This window comes from Carassius gibelio, chromosome A12, assembly GCF_023724105.1.
Source record: "Carassius gibelio isolate Cgi1373 ecotype wild population from Czech Republic chromosome A12, carGib1.2-hapl.c, whole genome shotgun sequence".
Classification (NCBI taxonomy): domain Eukaryota; kingdom Metazoa; phylum Chordata; class Actinopteri; order Cypriniformes; family Cyprinidae; genus Carassius; species Carassius gibelio.
The window spans coordinates 14,677,772-14,694,049 of NC_068382.1; the positions used below are offsets into that span (position 1 = coordinate 14,677,772).

Here is a 16,278-nt window from a genome sequence, read left to right on the forward strand (position 1 = left end):
TTCTCTTGATAATAATAAAGTCTGTCCTTCTATAACCCTGTATTTCACAACACAGCTTAACCCTAATAAACCCTTGTACACAGCACAGTGAAAGTCTGCCTACCACCCTGCAGACCCAGAAAGAGAAGAGGAGAGCCAGAGCAGGTCAAGCGTGCAGAGCAGGGTGAGCCTCTAAAGTGAAGCCAAAGGATGAGCTCTGTGTTTAGTGTCTCTGGGGACAGATCAGGGAGGAGAGGGGAGGAATTTGCAGCGTGTCTCACACAGGAAATGGCAGTACGGGAATACTGATGAACACTGGGAAAGAGAGAGTGAGAGAGAAAAGCGGGAGCAGAAGAGGAAGTATGGCAGAGCCACCAGCTGCGGAGGGTCACTGAGGAACCCTTTCAACCCAGGGCCCACAAAAACATCCCCAACTAAGTTCCACATCAGCAAACACAGCACGAAGCGAGATGTGCAGAGAGCGAGGAAGAGTGAGGGAGAACGGATGAAACACAAACAGTGTACAAAAACCAATGTAAGCCAAGCTGAAAGAAGGATAGGAAAATGCCCGAGGGATAAAAAGGAAAGAACAAGCTGCAGAGAGTGGGAATATGAGAGACAAGGAATGAAATGAGGAAACTGCACTCAAAAAACATTATAGCATTAAGGGAATTGAGTGTGAGGTATAACATTTACATGAATGCTTCTGGAAGATGTTTTAATTTAACGTGCACATAAACGAACCAGCGTCAACTAATCAGATTGTTGTGTCACCTCACATCACCTGCGTCTGGTTGTGCTTGAACACACTGCAAATACTACATCCACGACCAACTAGCATGCACATTCTTCACCTGCATGAGAGGAAATAACTCTCCATACCAGAAGGTGGCAGTAGCCTGTATTCATAATTCAAAAAGAGACACCAGAATACCTAGGACTGTGAATATACAAACTGTTAACAAAGCAGTGCTTGCCTTAATATCTCGCTCACCACAGAAGGATATGCTACATACTGTAGCTTCTTTGAATATATCTGATTAGTTATTTATGTGCCCTCTTGGCTTCAACTTTTACATGCTTTTCATCACTTCTGTTTTTTTGTGCATTGCTTCACTAAGCTGAACAGCAAATCAGGGTGATTTCTTTCACCAACAGGCTCTGCCGCTGATGCTCGACTAGTTTCACTGCTGCGGATTGAAAATATAATAAAATTGTGCACTGAGAAAGTCCGGCCACATTTACCATTGTTCGACAAATTTTCACAGACCAAATACAGTAATTTCAGTAGGAATACACGGGATCAGGAATTATGTGGAGGGCAAAAGATTTCCCCATACAGATTTCACAGTGGGCTCAAGTAGATTCACGATGTTAACCAGCAAAAAAAGTGTTTGAAAGTGATTTCATTACACTATTGTGCCTTTTTTTGAAAAAAAATAAATAAAAATAAGTAGACAATCAGTAATGTACAACACCTAGATTCTTTGGACTAACTGGACTAATTAAGAATGGTCCTCAGATAACGTATGCATTGCATGACCTCACAGTAGCTAATAATCACTAGAAAATTCATAAGTACCAGCTGTGAGTGTGTGTTTGTGCGCTGGTAGGGATTTTAAAGTGCCCAGATGCAGTTCCTCAAGCATGATTCTCATAAATCTGGCCCTGGAGCTACTAACTCAATCCACATAGGCCTTTATCTAAATAACTGCTGCTGTGAGGCCGATCAGGTTCCTGGTCTGGATAGGTACGTAATTTCACATAGCCCTTGCCACCAACCCTCACTCTCCTCTCTCTGAATGCGCATGCTAAGGGCTGCTGACCCATTGCAGTCCATGAAGTGAACCTGCTTTATTTTAGCCACACATAACATGGGAGTACACAGAGAAACAAAAGATAAGAAATTCTTCCCCTGAGAGAAACAGAAAATTGTTGGTTTAGACAAAAAAAATAAAAAAAAGATACTTTATACAACAATGTTCTTTTATTTGTAACTGTGCTGATAATCTACAGGAACAATCATGTAATTGTTTTAATGTGTTACACAAGAGGCTCAGGAAAGCAGACTTGCTCTGGGCCAGCTATGAGATTTATATCCTATATATAGATGAGACCAACTGCTTTGTCCATGTTATGGACACTGCAATTCTGAACACGTGATTTTGGTTTACTTTGTGGACGATTTAGAGGGCAGCACTCTTAAATGTGCATTTAGTAGTTCTTTTGTTAGTGTTAGCATCTCTGTTCTTCATGTTTTTATTTTAAATACTGATTTCACAATGGCATTAGAATTGGCCTACTTGGTCATTTTTAACATGGCGAGATACAGATGGACCGGTTTTGAAACTGGGCATAATTAAACATACCTTTGCATTTTCAATGCAGGGGCAGATGGCCCAAGCAGCACTGGCCTGAACATCTGGATTGGGGTTCTTCAGTAAAGACCAAAGAAGACGTACACCATCAAGACGATCGATTATCCTGAGAGAGAAGATTAACAACTTGTAACCTCTGGATACTGAGTAAGATGTTACATCAACCTGATTTATCACCCCCCATTACATAGTATACAATGCAATGTACATTGCAAACTCATTACTTGTTTTCCAAACATGTTTATATGTCTGTTTTTCCCAGGATTCAGTTTGGCTTTTGCAGCAGACTATCCCTCCTGGTGTGATGATGAAAACATTCCAGTAGCAGAACAGACAGTTGCTCAGCATGGCTTTCCCATCCGATCCCACCTGCTCAGTTCCTTTCGCCATTACCCCCTGCTCATCTTCCAACAACTCCATTAAAACATGTTCGCATCCGTCTGGCCGAGGCCTGACCCATACAATCCTTTTTGGAGATCCATGCAGATATTTATAGCAGACCGTGGACAAACACATACATTCACACACACTTGCACAAAGCACACCGTTTAACTCCGTTCCTGTCGGCGAGTCGGAGGAGGAAAAAACCCAGAGAAAGTACATTTTCCAAGTCAAACATTCTCAGAGACAAGTCTTTCTATATTTCACTGCTTCTGAGTGAGGTTTACTTAAGAACAGGCTGTATTTCATGGTGTGGATATGATTCTATATGATGTAGCCAGGCTCTGGGAAGTCCAGGAAAATGACTCTTCAGTGCAGTCCGTTTGTCAAGTACATTATAAATAACATGTAAACTGTTTCCCATGTGTGGATCAACAACAAGGCCGACATTCAATGCTGTCATCATTGCTAAACCATGCTGCAAAGGGGGGAACCAGTGAATGGAGGCCGGGCCGAGCACTGATCAGAGTCATCTTAACGCCAAGCGTACCCCCCAACCCCATCCTGATAATAAATCAGTTTGAGAAGCATGATAACAGGGAGAGACTCATGCTACCCCAAGAGGCCACTAAATCCTTCTGGTGCATAATCCTATACTTGAACAGGTAAGATGCACTCAGCACTAGTCGTTGGATGTGTCTACAAATCAATCCCTGTACTGGTTTAACTGTGGAAGTTTGTGTGTTCGACAACAGCAATGGGAAATTTAGTTGCCATTGTTTAATGGCCATTAGATGTATAAAGATCAATTTAAATAAAGAATTTTGAAAAGGTAATTCGAATGTTTTAAAGGCTGTTCTATGAAAGAAAACAATCATCAAGTACGAGCTATGCTAATTGCTTTGTAGACTACGGTTTAATTCTCAAAATAAACCATCAACAGAACGAAAAAGGAATAAAAAAGCATTTAAAAAATACACCCTGTTATAAGGAACTGGGAACAAAAATACAGGTACTAAATATAGATTCCCTGAGAAAACAAGAAAAACATGTTAAAGAGCTGTTACATAGAACTACTGGATTGAAATTCTTGGTCACTCAATGAGTCAAATGAAATGACTGACCTTATTTCTTCAAAAACAAGCTTTATGGACTTTTACTAAACCACTGTGGTTGCTCACATCCCTGAACGTATTAATCTTTCAGACAAAGGCTGTGTGAGCTTGGGTGCTGAAGAGAAAGGAACAAAATGCTCTTCATTTTTGTCCAGCATTAATTAAGAAGGACTGCAGTCTTTAACAGTCTTGTAAAAGCAATGAGAGTCAGATGTGTTAAATATACAGAGAAAAAAGATTGTCAAAACCCTGTCAATGTGTAAATTACATGACAGTTTTGTAAAGACAATGGTACTTGTTTTTCTGTTTATGTCCCCACTAGGGCTGGGTTTGATACAGATTTCCACACTCTGTTCCCATTCACAAGCTCTTTGTTTTTGATTTTCATCCAATTTTATTCAATTATGTTTGAGTCGATTAAACAAGATTAAATTCCGATTTGACAGATTGATTTGGGTCATTTCAGTTATAAAGTCCATTTTGCTTACATATGAAAGAAATTCTCCCTCTGGTTATGTCGTAAATTATACAGGGCCGTGTTTCAGACTGATTAATTCTAGCAACTCGTCTTTTTGAACTATTCATTAAAAGAACTAACTCATGAGAGTCATTTGTTTCAGTAATCAGACTACACTGGTCACAATGTATGTTTTTATTCACCACAAAGTATTCACAAGTTATTTGTTAGCAAATTAGACTACACTGGTTGTGTTGTTCATTTGTTTTTGCACACAGCCTGTGACGCTCAATACAGACTATAATCTAGTACAGTACAGTAAAGTAAACGAGGTGAAAAGCTGAAAAAGACATTCCGTGAACACATCTGTGCTTCTGTTCGCCTGCCTTTTTCTCTTTAGCAAGTCCAAATGGCAGTTGTCTGAAGTGCTTTGCAGTTTATTCAAACTGACCACAATGAGACAATAAAAGGCCTCCACCCTGGCCGCAACTATGAGTCTCACAGCAGGTAGAGTAAACACAGGTCTCTGAGCCCTGTAATTACAGTACCAGGGCTGAGGGCTCTTGCCCTGCATGTGTGGAGCATGGCGACTGGTCAAGCTGCACATCCCAGGCCCCATTGGATCCGCCACAGAAGCGGTGAACATGGATTATTTTACAGAGAACAAAAACAGTGCCTTGTCATCCTAAACTAAGCCAATGGCAACAGTGAGAGGGATTACAGGGCCAAGGTTGGACACTGTGAGCATTGTCAGCTGCTGGATTGTTTCTGGACAACCGTTTTGGATCCAGGTTAATTAGGTAATACAAAATCAGTAAAAACAGTCTTATATGAGCACAGAGAAAATGTGTTACTAATACTAATACAGTACAGAGTGTTATTATTTGCTGTAAAATTTCGATAAAACTGAGGGAAGACTTACGGCATGTTCTCAGGATCAGTGGCACAGGCTCCCACGGCCCTTGTGACGTTTACCAGAAGGGCCTGGTTGGTGCCGCTGAGTAAGCGGACCAAAGGCTGAATACCACCGCTCTTGCGGATGGTGACAAGATTCTCCGATATTTGGGCACATTCTCCCAAAGCTCCCACTACATTAACAAGCACTTCTTCAGGTTGGTCTTTGAGCAGACCTACCAGAATTTCTAGTGCCCTATACTCCTGAAACCTGTCAGAGAGAATGAAAGAGAGAGAGCAAGAAATTATTACTCATATGCAAGTCAATGAAAAAAAATACTAGGAATAAATTTTTTATCTGCTTTCACACATGCATTTCTTTCTTTTTTTTTTACTTTTTACTTGTGCACATTTCCTCTGTAAACTCCTTCTTGCTTGTACTAAAAAATAAATAAATAAAAACACAGCCGCTGAATGCTGTATAAAGTTTTGTAACAGTGAGTTTTTCCCCTGTATGTTTAAAATTTTGGGTTCAAAATGTGGTCTGATGGGATAACTGGAAATCCATGGGAATTCAATGAAAGAGAGCAAGTTGTGTCAATATTGCTCTGAAGGACCTTTCTTCAATGGATACAAAAACATGAAATGGTTTGTTTATAATTAGATAAAACATTATTTTTTTTCATCATCATGTAACCGATTGTAAGAACATTAAGATTCAAAACCCTAAATAGCAACAGGAAGTATTCATAAGGGTTGTGGATATCTAGGAGGAGAATAAATCTGGTGATCCTTTATTACCACAACATTTCCCACGCTGTGCTCAATATGCATTTATGCTCAATGACCACATTTTTGGTTTGGAGCAAAACAACAAGAGCTTTTGGTGCGATTCTGGCTTTGTTTTCCAAGTAGTGCTAAACTACAATAAAGATTTAAAAGGCATATAATGTGGTCGCAGAGCCTCAACAAATCTCTGATGTATGGTTAAGCTATATGGCTGTTTTTATTCACAGTTACGGTTTCTGGCTAAGCAGCCCTGAAGACCATTGAGTGTCCACTTGGCTCTGGTCAAAGTCAACCAAACATTTTCTTGCAAATAAAACAGAAATGAAAAGAACAGCTGCCAAAATTAGCTCAGCATAAAAAGTTGGAAAAAAGGCCAGGCCTACACAGAGCATGTAAAACAGAGATGCCATCAGCAAAGTGTTATCAGTATGCTACATTAAAGTTGTGGATAAATGGACTGTGGGTGTTGTCAATTTTTGTAAAGCCAACCACCAACCTGCCAAATAATCATGCCAAGAGAAACAACATAAAAACAGCACAGATCAGTTGCTTCCACAAAAATAAGTTTAAAGAGTGAGCATGCACCATTTTAGAGCTCATAACAGCATCCTAAATGCTCCCATTGACTCTTTGATTAAGATTATTGAAGAGCATCGTTATAGTTGTAAATAAAAATTCACTGATTCACCAAAACATTTGACCCTTTTGCTAAGATCCGCAGTTAAAACATTCCTGACTTAGAAACTGTTGCCTTCTCTCATTTTCTCTTACAAGCTTTTATACTTTTCTAATGTAGGTTATTGGAGATATAGTTTTAAATGCAATTTTAAACAAACGTTTTCAGTCGTGAGTCAGTTAAAATAAGAGTTTTCTCTTGTTAGTGTACTTGGAGAATCGTTTGCCACCATTCTTTTTAGTTTTCAATCTGATGTAATTTAGCAGTTTCTTTGAAGAGAACATTAGATAAATCTTCATTTATTTCTATGGGATGTATAGGATATACAACAGAGGTAGATGGTTAAAACACCTCACTGGATAGCATTAATTAAAAGTCACTGTTTCGGTCAGTGATTTCAGCCCACCAAAACTACTTTGCCCTATTTAGAATATTCATCACAAGAAATTAGTACGTAATTAAGCCTTTAGTGAATTCTTAGCTGAAAGATCCTAGATAACTGTGATATTGAATTAAAAGCCCTATACAACTAACTACTCCAGTGAATATCACCCTTTGTGTATCATTAAATTAAGGTTATGAGCAAAATCTTAACAATATTTTTCTAGTTATAATATAACAATTTGAATTTTATGCATCATTAATCAGGTAAATGGTTAACATATGCCTTTCCCAGCACATTTGTGGAGGTCTCACATCCTCTCCAGTCACCACCACCTTCTAAAAGCCCCTCGACCCAGCCCTGAACCCCTCTTTTTACTGGACTCAAGTGACCAGCCCTCTCATCATCCACACAAAGACATGCTGTCTGCTGCTGGCAACACCAGAACTCTCAGCGTGTGTGCTTTCAGCGGAGAATAATAAGGAGGAAAAGCACCTCAAAATTATGACCACTGTAAAATACATTCTGAAATGATTTTTGCCTTAAAATGCCAGGCCAGGAATGTTTCTGAAATGGCACACTGCACTTACACTGAGACCAGATGGATCGGGAAAACATTCCCTGGTAAATGATCACTGACCTAGCGCTCCCCTCCCTTGGCAGATTTCATTTTACATAAATGGTTGGTTGTTTTATTCCAAATGTTGTGTTTGACCTTGTTGCTTTCTATGTTGTACAAAAAAAAGAAAAAAAAAAGGTAGTAAAACCAGTTATTTTTTCATGTCCAAGAATGCATTAAATATTCTGCCAGTAACACAGTGGTTTTCTGTACAATTGACATCTCAAACTTTAAACCAGCCACCTGTGCAAGTGAAGGGAGAATAATGTAGCTCTATATAGTATGGCACTTCTAGCACAAAATGAATCTTTATTATGTTCTGGATAAAGATAAAGTGTTGATAAGAACCAATACACTGATTAAAAGACCTGAGGCCTCATGAATAAAACTTTCTGTAGAGTTCATCCTAAAAGTGTGCGTCTTTATAAAACTAGTTTTACTATGCATACTATAATCTGCATAACATTTCCATATGCATTTTCCAATCCATGCGAAACCATGTTTAACAATATAAAAGACAAAAAGAAAATATATTTTTTGTTTGTTTGTGCATCTCTTTAGGTTTGATGGGCTTTATCTGGCAGCATACGGATTTAAACAGATTTAAACCGGCAAGTTCTAGAGAAGGTTCCTCAACTCTGGACCACGAAATATACTTTCCTGCAGAGATTAGCTCCAACCTGGGTTAAACACACCTATCTACCTAAACTTTGTAGCAATCCCAAAGACCTTGATTAGCTTGTTCAGGTGTGTTTGATTAGGGTTGGAGCTAAACGTTCCAGGAAAGTGGATCTCAAGGTCCAGGGCTTGAGGATCCCTGCTCTAGACCTTGCATGTGAACTATTTTACGGGAGTTAGCGAAGAGATGAAGTAAACAGAATGATTTTAAACTCTGTGTTCTCTTTGAAATACACATTTTCAATTAAATATTGCAGTCTTAATGGATGTCTGTAGGGTGCCCACATATTTAGACCTAGTTTACTTTTTATAAATCCTGATATGTGCAAGGAAAATTGCATACAGTACGTAGATTTCTTTGGGGGCATTCATTCGTGGCCTTATGGTTAGAGAGTGGGACTTGTAAGATGAAAGTTGCAGGTTCGATGCTCCGGTCCAGCAGGAACTATCTGTGGGGGGAATGAATAACCAGCGCTCTCTTCCACCTTCAATACTACAACTGAGGGGAGACCCTTGAGCAAGGCACCGAACCCCCAACGGCTCCCCGGGCACTGGAGCAATATGGCTGCCCACTGCACCGGGTGTGTTTTCACGGTGTGTGTGTGTTCACTACTGTGTGTGTGCACTTGGATGGGTTAAATGCAGAGCACAAATTCCTAGTATGGTACACGTCACTTTACTTTCACTATGCCCATTTTGTGAATATGCAACATTTTCACTGACCAAAATTCTAAACAAAATTCTAAAACTTTTTGTTTTTACCCCCATTTTTCATGAGCTGAGCTCAAAGATCTAAGACTTTTTCTATGTATACAAAAGGCCTATTTATCTCAAATATTGTTCACAAATCTGTCTAAATCTGTTGTAGTGAGCACTTCTCCTTTGCCGAGACAATCCATCCACCTCACAGGTGTGGCATATCAAAATAATGATTAGACAGCATGATTATTGCATGGGTGTGCCTTAGGCTGGCCACAAAAAAAAAAAAAAAAACACTCTAAAATGTGCAATTTTATCACATAGCACAATGCCACAGATGTCGCAAGTTTTGATGGAGTCTGCAATTGGCATGCTGACTGCAGGAATGTCCACCAGAGCTGTTGCCCATGAAGTGAATGTTTATTTCTCTACCATAAGTCGTTTCCAAAGGTGTTTCAGAGAAATTGGCAGTACAACCAACTGGCCTCACAACATCGACCAGCCCAGGACCTACACATCCAGCATCTTCCACTCCAAGATCATCTGAGACCAGCCAGCCGGACAGCTGCTGCAACAATCGGTTTTCATATTAACAAAGAATTTCTGCAAAAACTGTCAGAAACCATCTCAGAAAAGCTCATCTGCATCCTCGTCGTCCTCAACGGAGTCTTGACCTGACAGCAGTTTGTTGTCATAACCAACTTGAGTGGGAAAATGCTCACATTCGATGGCGTCTGGCACTTTGGAGAGGTGTTTTCTCTATGGATGAATCCCGGTTTTCACTGTACAGGGCAGATGGCAGACAGCATGTATGGCGTTGTGTGGGTGAGCAGTTTGCTGGTGTCAACATTGTGGATCGAAGGGGTTATGGACAACTAACTCAGGTGCATTTTATTGATGGCATTTTGAATGCACAGAGACACCGTGATGACATCCTGAGGCCCATTGTTGTGCCATACGTCCACGACCATCACCTCATGTTGCAGCATGATAATGCATAGTCCCATGTTGCATTGATCTGTACACAATTCCTGGAAGCTGAAAAGATCTCCGGTTCTTGCATGGCCAGCATACTCTCCGGACATATCATCCATTGAGCATGTTTGGGATGCTCTGGATCGGTGTATACGACAGCGCGTTCCAGTTCCTGCCAATATTCAGCAACTTCGGACAGCCATTGAAGAGGAGTGGACCAACATTCCACAGGCCACAATCAACAACCTGATCAACTCTATGCGAAGGAGATGTGTTGCACTGTGTGAGGCAAATGGTGGTCACACCAGATACTGACCAGATACCGGACCACCCAATACAGTGAAACTGCACATTTTAGAGTAGCCTTTTATAGTGTCCAGCCTAAGGCACACCTGTGCAATAATCAAAATGGATTTTTAGGGAAAAATTACACCTCTCCATAAAGACAATAAAATGCAAGTTGATGGGACCCTCAAAGTTAATGCGACACGAAGGCTGATTATAAACGGGGCAAATTGAGCAATTTTGCTGGGCAACTTTTTTGAGCAATGTTGCTTGGGCACTTTTCCATTGAGAATGGGTAACACAATTCTATCTGTATATTTTAGATCGGTCGTGATCTGAAAACAATATTGTTCCTCTGAGCTGTATTTTATATATATATATATATATATATATATATATATATATATATATATAGTTGTGATGTGGAGTACACTATTCTCTAGAATTTCTTTTATTTTTAATTTTTATCTTTTTCGGTGTGAACAGGAGTTTATACTTCAGTGATGTTCACAAACTTTGTTTACTGGCTTGTTTAATCTCTCTTTTAAGCATATGTTTCAGCAAGGCTTCTTCAAAGGTATTACCGCGGTCCCAATCTTAACAATTCAATGTTTTCACAGAGCATTACTTTCCTTAGAAGACACTTATTTGGCTAATAGAACATTAAGTGAATTAAATCTGGCATGGGGCACTTGGCTCCAGTTTCAGCAAACTAAGCCTGATGTAAACGCAGGATGAGTATTTGTCAGTTTTGACTTATGAGGTGGAGAGAGAGTGGACTTGCTGCTACTGGGCCATTTCAAACAGAAGCCTCCCTCTGAATTCCTCTTTCAATTCTATTCTATTTGCGGCTGGTGTGGGGCCAGACAGTAGATCCTTCTACACATCCTAGTCTATAACAATCCCATAAAATAAAATAAAATAAAAATAAAAAATGCTCTTATCATAAACTAAAGATGTTATAAAGATTCATCAGCTCCTTGGCTTTAAAGCTGTGAAAATAACACCTGATAATTTATAGACAGGTAATGGAAGAATTAAAGAATGCATTTTTGAGCCCTGTAAGAGTACGTCCCCAAACGCACACTGCAAACTAATGTGTGTAAATCACTTTTGTATGAGAGTGCTTGTGTGACATAATGGGCAAGCCAGATGATGATTCCAAGCTTTTTTTTTGTATTTATGGGGGAAAATTACTGGCTTAAAAGACATCAGTCGCCAGAAAAATTACACCAGGAAAGCTTCCAGGATGGTCATCATCTTCGCTGAGCTAAATGACATTGGAATAAAGACCAGCGTGCTTTACATGACAAATGGTTTAAGAGTATTTCAACTTACACTCCTGATTATTACAGCACGACTGTTTCAGAGAAGCATTCCACATGTCCCACATCCCACTTGCCACTAATGGAGCAACGGCCTCGACTAACACATCACGGGTGTCTATAAAATCAACACTTTACTTCATCTTTTGTTAGTGGTGTGGGTGAAAGAACAATTGGCATTCCTCTAGCAAAAAGTCATCATAAAAGATCAGAGCTCATTCTCACAGTTTATGAAAACTGTTGCGCTCTCTTCAAATGATCACTTCTGTAGCTGCACTCAGTTCAGACTCGGATGGACAATGGTTCACAGCTTTAAGCCATGGAAAATCTGAGTGTTAGAAGTGAACAAATGAGACATCTCATAAAAACGAAGGCTGCGTTTCATTGCACATCCTCTGTCCTTCACCTTACCAGACCCGTTCTTACGAGTGGTGGACAATTTGACCAAATCTGGAGCCAATTATGCATCTCACATTGATTTGACTCCTCCTTGTCTAAATATGCCACACTGAGATCAAGAGTTCTATTGACTACACAATGAAATTTAGATTTTAAGCAATGTAATTAAGATAAACTAAACCTGTATTCTGCTAAATAAATGCCATAAACCTCATGAAACTAATCAGAAATGTCAAACTTCTAATTTATTTCTATCTGTGATAAATTATGTGAATTAATATAGTGTTTAAAATATTTCTTCCACATATAATAAGTATGCTTGTTCTGAGAGGAAAACTGTCATCATTTTCCTGAAAAATTAAAAGAAATGTTTGTGCAGAAGCTCTGTAGTTACATGCACATACTTAGCTACATTTTCCAAGCTGATGGAACATTTCCAGATGGCTCCAGTCGTGGCAGCTAGTAACTGCTTGTTTTCAGCTTTGTTGAGCAACATGACCAGTGGCTTCAGTCCGTCGTACTGCCGCACCAAATCACGGGTATGTTTATCTTCTGCACACTAAGAAAGGAATGAAGCCACACACATACAGTACACAGATTTAGACAGCATTGAGATGTGCACCGCACTGATGATCAGAGCCAGGACTATATTAGTTTTTTCATTTCATTTTACCTCAACCTCACTCCTTTTACACAGTGCCAAAGAAAAGAGTATTTGAGTGTGTATGGCCTTACCTTAAAGATAGCGCTGGCACAGTGCATTTGGAGCTCCTGGTTGTCACAGCTGAGGTTCTTCACCAGATCCTCAATCATGCCCTCAGTCTGTATAGCAATTCTGTAGCTCTTCTGCCAACACAAACATGCAGAATGAGTCTCTACGCTGAACACCTACTGTAAAAACCACTCTGCCTTGCCAAACAACATTGGTTGCAGAGGCATAGTGCTCATTTCATCCTTGGGTTTCTTGCTTCTGGCTTCATACAGTCACATCTTCAAACTGGTCCTTTAATAGAAACAATCTGCCAGTCATAAGTTAGGTTTCATGAACAGCGTGCTATTACTGCTAAGTGTCCTTGTATAGAGTGGCTTTACATGTAGCATTTGCAGCTTGCATTGTGTTTCACAATACTTGTGTATGTAAATATATTTTATAGTATTTAATGCTATTTATAATCCCATGCTGTATATATATTTATTTATATATATATATATATATATATATATATATATATATATATATATATATATATATATATATATATATATATATATATATAAATAAATAATTGTTATAACAATACATTTAGAATTAAAACTAAACATACCGTTCAAAAGTTACGGGTCTGTGAGATTTTTTTATTTGAACCACACTAAGAATGATTTGATCAAAAACAAATTTAAAATAACATTTAGATTTTAAGTAATTTATTGATTTGATGGCAAAGCTGAATTTTCAGAACTTCCACGAACCTCCAAAAACAAATTGAATATGCTGTTTTGGCGCTCAAGAAACATTTCTTATTTTATTTTTATAATTATATTATTCTAACATTAGATTATTTCTAATAAAAATATTTTTTCTAACAGTTTGTGCTGCTTAATAGCTTTGTGGGGAAATCATGAAATTGTTCTGGGATTCTTTGATGAATAGAAGGTTCAAAAGAACAGAATTTATTTGAAACATTTTTAACATTATAAATCTCTACTGTTGCTTTTGAATAATTTAGCGCATCTTTGCTGAATAAAAATATTATTTCTTAATTTCTTTCTACGTTTTACAATGAAACACAGTACCTCAGACTGCAATTTGTTGGCGTGCATAAGTGTATAAATAGTACGCCAAATCAAAACAAACTCGTGCTACTGATACGCACCTTCATGGGATCAGGTTGGATTTATGGACATTTATGAGGGAAAATTACTTCAAAGTAAATTCTACACTAAACATTTTCAGTGTAGCTACGACCGAAATTTCAAATAAATATTTTAAGCATCTGCTTTTGGTTCAGTACATAAAGTAGTACTATTTGTTTGTGAAAGGGTATTCCAAATATTTGTGTTCATTTACATGTGGTCATTTTGCAGTTGCTTTTATCCAAAGCTTGGGGACTAAGCATAACAATTGGGGTCTACATTCATATTCTAAAAGTGGCTCAACCTAAGAGATGAAGCAAACCTCAGAAGCGCACTCCTGCAAGGTTCCCACCACAGGGATGAGCATGTTCTTCTGTGATGACTTGAGCAACCGGGCGAGCAGGGGGATTCCCCCGGCCTGACGGATGGATTCCTTGTTCCTGGTGCTCTTGCTACAGCTCCAAAGAGCCAGAGCCCCACAGCGCGCCACATCCGCATCCCTCTCCTGCTCCGCACTCAGAGACACACTGTCAGGCACACAGTCCAACAACTCCACCTGCCAGAAACAACTTCAGCTTTTCAAACACACTTTCCTGTGCTTGAATTTTGTAATACTGCAATAGTTTTGTCACTCTGCTTCACATGATATTATTATTATTCCGTTACTATTCAGTATTGTGCTTTTTTTGTTTACATTTCTCTCCGCATTAAGGTAAGAGAATCGTGTCGTGAAAACACACATTAATGTTTTATTAATAGGGTCATGGTGCACTTCACAATCTCCTGCCCTTAAGCTGCCAACATTCATCTAAACATTCATCATCAGCCAAAGATTGGCTGTTACTTAAGAGGGCTTAAAATTCAGACTATTTCACATCAAAACCTACAAAAGATCACATCCTTCAAAGAGTACATTTCATGTTTCCCTTGCCGTCAAACCAGAAGGCCGCTCTAACATAGCATTACTTGCGCATGCTGTTCAGAGGTGGTCTGGGTTTTTAAATGTAACTAATCTATGGTAGCTACATTGAGAACGTCCGAGTCTGCCCCCGAGTAAATATACAGAGCAGAGTAACACGCAAGCCCTAATCATACCGAGCGTCACTCTGTCAATAAACACACATGCCAGGATGAGGGGGAGCACGACATCCAATCTGTGTGCTCCCTTTGATGCTGGCATAAAAAAAATATATTGGGAGAAACAGTCTTGAAAGAGAGACCGAGAGGGGAGGGGGGGGGGGCATAGACTGTTATACTGTATACGTATGTTCCTTCAACATATGCAAGTTTTTCATTATGGTCACCTGTTTTGACAAAAACACACAAGCACAGACTTCACATTTCTCACCAGTCTCTTGATGCCACCATACTGTCTGACCGTCTTGCGTGCCCGTCTGAATTTGGCCACATTGGCGATGGTCTCTGCAGCCAGGCATTTCAGCTCTTTGACAGGAGCGTCCAGAATGGACACCATGGTCTGTAAACCACCCAGATCAGCGATGGTTTGTCGAATCAGAGAGTTACAACTGATCTCCCTCAAGATCTTCAGAGAACCAATCTAACAGCAAGGGAGAGTAAAGTATCCAGTTTTAAAATAACTACTTCACATATCGAATGCTGTTGCATGGTGAATTGACTGAAATGTGTTTTTATTGTATACATTTATGAACTTGTTGGAATTTTATTCTTCTCTTTGCCTGACTGTTGTCATGTAAAAAGAGCAAAATTGGTAGTGGCCTCAACACATTTCAGTTTGATATGCCTTTATAATTGTATATTTTACTTGGTGCACATTTCAAGTAACACTATTTTCTTAAAGAATTTGTCACTTATAATATAACAATATAAATGTAGAAATCAACACAGTGTCTTAGTATATTGTATTATCATGTGTGTATAAATAGCAGGTAAAAGCTATTAATTTGTGACTAATGTAGATACTAAAATATAAAAGCAAAAAAAAAAAAATGTATTATTATATTATTGCTGAATAATTCTTTTCAGCAAGGATGCATTAAATTGATCAAAAGTGTCAGTAAAGTAAATAAAATTACAAAATCATACTAAAAAAACTGTTCTTTTAAACGTTCTGCTCATCAAAAAAGCCTTTCCAAAAAAATTAAGCAGCACTGTTTTCATAAGAAATGTTTCGAGCACCAAATCAGCATATATCAAGGACTTCTGAAGGATCATGTGACACTGAAGACTGAAAATTCAGTGCTGCCATTACAGGAATATGCTAGAAACATTTCACAATACTGCTGAATTAACCGTATTTTGTTATCAAATTAATGCAACCATTGTGAGCCTAAGAAACTTTCAAAAAGAAATGTAAACATTCCTCAGACTCAAATGTTGACGTCTGACCCAAATAATTGAGTCTGGATGCACTT

General features: G+C 38.8%; 1 protein-coding gene across 1 annotated transcript in view; it reads right to left on the reverse strand.

Moving 5' to 3' along the window:
• Positions 1 to 16,278, reverse strand: part of LOC128025769 (outer dynein arm-docking complex subunit 2-like) — a 48,970-nt gene that overhangs the window by 8,946 nt on the left and 23,746 nt on the right. The window contains exons 12-17 of the mRNA XM_052612297.1: positions 15,234 to 15,443; positions 14,208 to 14,441; positions 12,767 to 12,877; positions 12,436 to 12,590; positions 5,233 to 5,475; positions 2,349 to 2,463 (exon numbers count right to left, since the gene is read on the reverse strand). Coding sequence (XP_052468257.1) covers positions 2,349 to 2,463; positions 5,233 to 5,475; positions 12,436 to 12,590; positions 12,767 to 12,877; positions 14,208 to 14,441; positions 15,234 to 15,443 — 1,068 coding nt within the window. The remainder of the gene's footprint in view (positions 1 to 2,348; positions 2,464 to 5,232; positions 5,476 to 12,435; positions 12,591 to 12,766; positions 12,878 to 14,207; positions 14,442 to 15,233; positions 15,444 to 16,278) is intronic.